Source organism: Gekko japonicus, unplaced genomic scaffold (assembly GCF_001447785.1).
Source record: "Gekko japonicus isolate JY-2015 unplaced genomic scaffold, Gekko_japonicus_V1.1 scaffold3496, whole genome shotgun sequence".
In the NCBI taxonomy this organism is placed as follows: domain Eukaryota; kingdom Metazoa; phylum Chordata; class Lepidosauria; order Squamata; family Gekkonidae; genus Gekko; species Gekko japonicus.
In genome coordinates this window covers 131824-139436 of record NW_015163715.1, presented here as the reverse complement: position 1 = coordinate 139436, position 7613 = coordinate 131824, and the positions used below count along the sequence as shown (strand labels likewise).

The window sequence follows — 7613 nt, the reverse complement described above, 5'->3', positions numbered from 1 at the left end:
CTACACTCCCACAGATTCACAGCATGCACACACACACACACAGGTCTTAATAACTAATTGGTAAGAGGTAGTTTTCTAGTCTGCTTCTGACTGCTGTAGGGAGCTCGTTTTGTTTCTGACATTAGAATAAGGTGCTGTTTGATTTCTCTTTCATTTCGGCACAACAAACTAACTCAACTAGCCCTCTGAACTTGTTTTAAAAGCATCTTAAAAAGGAGGGGAGGGGAGGGAGCGATGATCTAGACCGGTCTCGTTAGATCTCAGAAGCTAAGCAGGATCAGTACTTGGAGAGGAGACTTGCAAGGAAGACTCTGCAGCCACAGCAAACCCACCTCCGCTTCTCACGTGCCTCGAAGGCCCCTCGCTGGGGTGGCCATAAGTCAGCTGCGACTTGACGGCACTTTACACCCACACAATAGGATGGGAGTAGCAAACTCCCAAGGGTCAAGTGTATTTGGAGAATTTTAAAAATTCATCCGCGTCAGGAAAACCCAGAGACTGTAACCTGTATACACAAACGGAACAGGGTTTTTTTTAAAATATAATTTTTTATTAAGAAAAGACATAATGGGACAACAGTGAAAAAAGAAAAAAAGCACATTACAAAACGAATGTAACACAAACATGAAACTTTGAGAATAAACATAACCCATTGCAAGAACGACCATCTTAATTTTGCTCTAAAAGCCTACCCTCTTCGAGATTGACCATTGCACTAAAACTCAAAAAGTAAAGCAATGACGATTGATCATGAAAAGACTTAACTGAACACTGCCAATATATGCTCTTATTGTGCCAAAAGAATTGTGCAGTTTTTACCCTTTGATATACTTTCTTCTGGTTTTTACAACCACTGATAAGGGGAAGGAAGCTCTCTGAAGCACTGAAGCTTAATCTCTGTCTTCTCCAGTGGCTTCAGATACTGTAGCGGGCCTCGCCCAAACACTTTCAAGGATCTCTTCGCAACCAAAAGGACAGAGACTTAACAGTCCAGAACTGCATTCTCTACTCTTTGCGTGCTTCCACCAAATGCAGCATGTAGACATAGCCAGGGGTCATTTCGTAGAAAAAGAGGTGCAGGAGCTCATTAGCATAACTCATTAGCATAACTTATTTGCATATGCCACACCCCCTGACATCGCCGGAAGTGTGTCAGAGGGCAACACCCACCGCTCAGGGTCCACTGGACTGTTTTGGATTGCTAGCTATTGGAGGGGGGGGGCGTGCAGATCTGTCCTCGCAGAGGAGGGAGAGCTTGTACCTGAATAAAACTTGGTCTTAAAGGTGCCACTGGACTGTTTTGGACCGGGGGGCAGAGGGGGGGCTCTGCAGCTTACCTGGCTGCTTCTTGCTCTGACTGAAGGCTTCTGGGAGCAGGGGGTGGGGCTTGTTGCATGTGCCCGCCCCCTGGGCTCTTTACTGCCGGAGCTCCGCTCCTGTGTGCTCCTGCAGGAAATGACCCCTGGACATAGCCCTGAAAACAAACTTCAGCTCTGTCCTAGTATCTGGAGGCGAGTTTAGGGAGTTTAAATGCTGGGTGTTCTTTTCTCTAAAAGCTGTTCCTTAAAATGCCTAATGTTGCCTTGTAGGAATCCGCCCGTACAAATGTGAGATCTGCGGCAAAGCTTTTACCCAGCGCTGCTCCCTGGAGTCGCACCTTAAAAAGATCCACGGGGTACAGCAGCAATATGCCTACAAGCAACGGAGAGACAAACTCTATGTGTGTGAAGACTGTGGCTACACGGGCCCAACTCAGGAGGACTTGTACGTGCACATCGGCGGCGTCCACCCTGAAAGCACTTTCCTGAAGAAAACTTCAAAAAAACTGGCAGCTGTTTTGCAAAACAAAGGGACCTCTCCAATGGAGACAAACCCAACAGAGAACAGGGTGGAGCAGTGATACTGCGTGGGATTCTATCGTCGCCAAAGACACTGAAATGTACATGTGTAAGAGTTAGGGTTGGCAGGGTCTGAAGAGCGATTTCAGGGTGGCTGCCTCCGCCTGAGAGTTTCCAGAAGAAAGATTAAAAGCTCAAGAGGAGGGGCGGGGCCATTGCCTGCTGGGCCCGAGGGCTTTGGATTCACTCTGCCCGTCTGCTGCAGTCTGCTAGGCGCCTTCCTCTCCAAGGCACGAGGCACAGCCGGGGGCTGCCCTGGACTACCCCCATGCTGCCTTCTGCCTTCCCCAGGTGGCACTGGGCTCCCTGCCCTCTCTGAAAAGCCCCACCCCTCAGCTCCCAGGTCCTCCCTCCTGAGTCTCACGCAACCAGGCAAACCTTTTCAGGACAGACCCCCCAAAGGAAGCTACTGCTGCCGCCCACAGTTACGTGATATGACTGCCTGCGGGGTTTCTGAAGAATTAGACCTATCCGTTAGATGCATTTGTAAAAAAAGAATAAGGAACAGACACGATGAATCATCATGTGACAGTTCTCTCTATACAACCTGAATACTGTACGATCCCTTCAGTCCCACAAGCGCATTTGCTAACGCCGTACTGATGGTTTTAAGTATTTAACAGATAATTTTATGCAATTGGGATGTTGGTAATGGGCCTTGAATGAACACGAATTAAAATGAAGCTTGTTTGTAAAGTACAGCGCAACTGTCTTCCGTAGCAAAAACTATTTTGAAAAAATGTTCCAAGATACCCCATTTAGGAATGAAATGGCAAAACCTTTAGGAGGCAGGCCCCAGGGGGACAAAGAACTCCCCCCCACACACACACACACACACGCACACCTGGGCTACTTCAAATCAGGAAAAAATATGTAGAGAAGGAAAGCTGAAGCCTGCCCCTCCATGCTGTGGTCATCGGCAGAACTGGGCTCCTGTGGGGGTCCCAAATTGAGCCTCATGGGGCACTTGGGGCTGCTGCCCGGCTGCAAGTCCCCACGGTGAGCATGGGATGCACAGCAGTTTGTTTGGACCCAGGGGCAGAGGTCAGGCTGTTGTTCAGGCAGAAAACACAGAACCAGTTGGCTCATGTGCATCAGTCAGTTTAAATGCATGTGGAGGGTTGTGCCGGTGCTATGTATTTAAAACATTTTTATGTCGCCTTTCCACCCCATCAGGGTCCGCAAGGTGGCTAACATAAAAACATTGAAACAAAATTCAGTCAAAAGGATAAAATTCAATTAAGAACACATAAACAGCACTAGCCTTTATTGGGGTTGTGGCTAACATAAAAACATCGAAACAAAATTCAGTCAAAAGGATAAAATTCAATTAAGAACACATAAACAGCACTAGAAGGAGGGCCGGTAGCCTTTATTGGGGTTATGCCAGATGAAACAGAAAAGTTTTCACCTAGTGGCAAAAGTCTCCAACAGAGGGAGACTGACAGATTTGCCTGGGAGGGGCTGTGGCTCAGTGGCAGAGCATCTGCTTGGCATGCAGAAGGTCCCAGGTTCAATCCCCGGCATCTCCAGTGAAAAAGACCAGGCAGTAGGTGATGTGAAAGACATCAGCCTGAGACCCTGCAAAGTGGCTGCCATTCTGAGTAGACAATACTGACTTTGATGGACCAAGGTTCTGAGTCAGTATGAGGCAGTTTCATGTGTTCATGTGAGGGCATTCCAAAGTTCTGATGCCACAACAGAGAAAGCCCTTTCCTGGGTCACCACCTATCTAGCCTCAGATGGCGAGGGCAACTGAAACAGGACCTCGGAGGATGACCAGAGTGAGCAGGCAGGTTTCTATGGAATAAGGCAGGAGAGCCAGACTGATGTAGCAGTTAGGAGCGCAGACTCTAATCTGGGAGAACCAGGTCTGAGTCCCCACTCCTCTACATGCAGCTGCTGGTGTGACCTTGGGTCAGTTACAAGTTCTTTCAGAGCTGCTCTCTCACGAGCAGTTCTCTCAAGAGCTCTCTCAGCCCCACCTACCTCACAAGGTGTCTGTTGTGGGGAGGGGAAGGGAAAGGAGATTGTAAGCCGCTCTGAGACTCCTTCAGGTAGTAAAAGGTGGGGTATAAATCCAATCTCTTTTCTTCTTATGGTATGTTGGTCCCAGGTGCACAGGGCTTTAAGAGTCAAAAACAGCACCTTGAAATAAGCCCAGAAGCAAATTGGAATCCAGTGTAGGTGTAACAAAACTGGAGTCATATGGTCCCAATGACCTACTCCAGTCAACATTACCGCTGCAGCATTATGGACCAGCTGTAGCTTCTGGACTGTCTTCAAGGGCAGCCCCGCATAGAACGCATTGCAGTAATCTAATCTAGATGTTAGCAGGGCACGGAGCACAGTGGCCAGATCTTTTCTGTCAAGAAGGGATGCAACTGGCTCACCAGCCAAAGCTGCTGAAAGGCAACCGAACCACTGCTGCCACCTGCTTATCCAACAGGATGTCCAGATCCAGGACCACCCCCAAGCTACAAACCTGAGCCCAAGTACCTGTTTAAACAGTCCAGGTACCTGCGGAAGAGCCTGAAGAGTAGAACTGTGCAATGAATGTATGCATCAGAATCCCACTCCAATATGCACACTGTTACAAATACAAAAGGCAAATGCCTACCTTAGCCTGGAGGAACTTCCTCCACACTTAGCAGCTCTTGTATTGGTGGAAGAGCCACTAAAGCTGGAGGAAGACTTCAGGCTTCATTTTTTGGAATAGGAGGGCACAGGCACAGGCAAAGAGGCTACTTAAACTATCCGTTAAACCTAACTTTCCTTGGCTAATTATGGCCCTGGTCGCAAGGACTAGCAGAGTTGCCAACTGGCCTGGGAAAATTGTTTCCTGTCCTTTTAATAGGGGTTTAAAGGTAAAGGTTCCCTTGCTCGAAAGCCAGTCGAATCCGACTCTAGGGTTGCGGTGCTCATCTCCGTTTCAAAGCCGAAGAGCCAGCGCTGTCCGCAGACGTTTCCGTGGTCATGTGGCCGGCATGACTAAACACCAAGGTGCACGGAACGCTGTGACCTTCCCACCAAAGTGGTCCCTATTTATCTACTTGCAATTTCTTGCTTTCGAACTGCTAGGTTGGCAGGAGCTGGAACGAGAGATGGGAGCTCACTCCGTCATGCGGCACCCACGGATCTCAAACTGCTGAACTACCGACCTTCCAAAGCCTGCAGTTCAGCGTCTTTAATGGGACATTATTTTGCTCCATTCCGTGAAGAGCTCCAGCTACCCATTTCCAGACTCTAAGCCTCTATAAAGGGTTATGTCGTTTCCCCTAGATCGTTGGCAGTCCCCCACACAAGACACATTTACAAGTTATGCAGGGAAGTGAAACCTCTGTAGTTGCCTAGATGGGGCACCACCATGAAGAAGGCCCCGTTCTTCTCATCTACCTTCAGGCAATTCAGGTGCCCTAAAGCAGAGGATTCTTGTATGTCTGCAGGCCTTTCCTTGCTCCTCAGCAATTTGAACATCTCCTTATTTCTGCATTCCGGTGGAGCACAAAAAATGCCCCAAATTTATCACAGCTACTCGTATCCCAAAGTCAGCCTTGTCGTTATTAAAGAGGTTGTAGTGGAGAGACCTGGATTTAAACGCCTGTTTCTTGCCATGAGTGACCTTGGGCCAGTCATTTTCTTTCACCCTGGCCTACCTCACATGGTTGTTGTGAGGACAGAAGTGAGAATCATGAATGCTGTTTAGCACTCCTTGGAGAAAGTGTGGAATAAAAATGTACTGGACAGATAGACAGCCATGAGCTCAGTCCCTTGCTCCCCCACCGGCCCCTGCAATCGCTCCCCTTCTAGAGGTTGGGTGGCCATCTGACAGCAATGCGGATTCTGTGAACTTAGGCAGATCATGAGAGGGAGGGCAGGAAGGGTTGCCTCAGTGCTTAGTTCTTGTGGCCCTTTGTTATACGCCCAGGGAAATGCTGATCTCCACTTTGGGGTCAGGAAGCAATTTTTCTCCAGGCCAGTTTAGCCAGGGATCCTGGAGGTGTTTTGTCATCTTCTGGGCGTGGAACAGTGGTCACTGCAGGTGTGAAGGGGGAGGTATTTGTCAATTTCCTGCCTTGTGGACTAGATGAAACTGGAGGTCCCTTCCAACTCTATGATTCTATGATTCTAGGTACACATGGAAGGAGGAGGAGGAGGAGGAGGATAGATTTATACCCTGCCCTTCACTTCCTGAAGGAGTATCAGAGTGGCTTACAATTCTCTTGCCCTCTCCACAACAGACACCCTGTGAGGTAGGTGGGGCTGAGAGAGCTCTTTGAGAACTGCTCTTGAGAAAATAGCTCTGAAAGAACTTGTAACTGACCCAAGGTCACGCCAACAGCTGCATGTGGAGGATTGGGGAATCAAGCCTGGTTCTCCCAGATTAGAGTCTGTCCCCCTTTCTTTTTCATATGCCCTTATCCTAAACTCCTCTCTAATGTTGCTCCAGCACATCTCCCCTACTCAGGCACCAGCTGCAAATGAATGTTCTTGAGATGTGGTGGGGAGGGGAAGCAGTAGGATACATGAAAGGAAATATAGTGTTATTTATTCAGGGCCCCCCCCATTTATCAAGAAAGCCAAAGGGGGGGGGGACTCACAAGTGGGATCCAACTCATGGCCAGCATATAAGTGTCACACCAGCAGTATTTCCCACGTGTATTGCACAAGGGAATCCAATTCAGACTCAGCAGCATCCCTTACAAAAGGAGTTAACCAGCACTCCCCACATCAGGCACGGGAGCCCACCCGGCAAGGAAGCTGTTTTCAAGGCAAAGCAGCACGTTACGTGCGCAACCATGTGCTCCATCTCGCCCTGTGCTTTCCAAGACAGTTGTAATGGGAAGGGGCACAGAGGGAATGCTTGTAAGGTTTCCTCTCCAACGATTTTGACAAGGTAGGCACTTGCCAGTTCTCTGTTCTCGCTGCCCACCCTCCCACTAGCTAGGCTTCTGGTTCCCAACTCATGAGAAGGCAATACAGATGCCCAGAAGGGACATTCGGAGGCAAAGGAGGGGGGGGGGAGAGATGCTTAACCCTTCTCCCAACAGATAGATTCAGGTGGGTAGCCGTGTTGGTCTCAGTCAGCAGAACAACGTTTGAGCCCCGGGGCCCCTTTAAGACCAACAAAGTTTAATTCTGGGTATATTTAACTCTGCACACGGAAGCTTATAACCAGAATAGAACTTTGCTGGTCTTAAAAGGTGCCACTGGACTCAGACTTTGTCCTTCTCCCGACACTTTTCCGTTTGCAAATTCTCTCCCCGCATCAATGAGATTTGGAACCCAGTGTTCCCCCATACCTTTTAACTCCGCCCAGGCTCAAAGCCAAGCAGCGGCCGTCATCTAAGCCGGGCCCAGGTCTGAGCAACCCTTCGCTCAGAACCGTCACACAGTCCCACCGTCCTTCCCTTTCTCTCTGAATTCCTCCAGGCGAAGCAGCCACTTGTTCCAGTACTGAGAACACAGCTCAGGGTCCATTAGGTGAGCGTGGGCAGGAGAACCGTCCTTGTAAGCAACCACAAGGAGTCCACAGTCGACCTGAGATTGAGAGGAAGACAAAAGGTTCAGTATCAGGTCTGCAGTTTCTGCTGGATTCTCTTTATACCTGGGAAATACCCTGCAAATAGTCAAGACGTGCTTGGAGGAGCTGCGTAGGGGCTTGCTCAGGCTTGCACACTCACGCTCATCCTTCACCTTGGCCCAGCAGAGCTG

The 7613-nt window shown here is 49.1% G+C and overlaps 2 protein-coding genes across 2 annotated transcripts in view; one reads left to right on the top strand and one right to left on the bottom strand.

Moving 5' to 3' along the window:
* OVOL2 (ovo like zinc finger 2) overlaps nt 1–2712 on the top strand; it is a 4215-nt gene extending 1503 nt beyond the window's left edge. The window contains exon 2 of the mRNA XM_015407852.1: nt 1590–2712. Coding sequence (XP_015263338.1) covers nt 1590–1900 — 311 coding nt within the window. The 3' untranslated portion in view covers nt 1901–2712. The remainder of the gene's footprint in view (nt 1–1589) is intronic.
* A 4455-nt stretch (nt 2713–7167) lies between these two features.
* MGME1 (mitochondrial genome maintenance exonuclease 1) overlaps nt 7168–7613 on the bottom strand; it is a 14074-nt gene continuing 13628 nt past the window's right edge. The window contains exon 5 of the mRNA XM_015407853.1: nt 7168–7439. Within this exon, the coding sequence (XP_015263339.1) occupies nt 7287–7439 (153 nt within the window). The 3' untranslated portion in view covers nt 7168–7286. The remainder of the gene's footprint in view (nt 7440–7613) is intronic.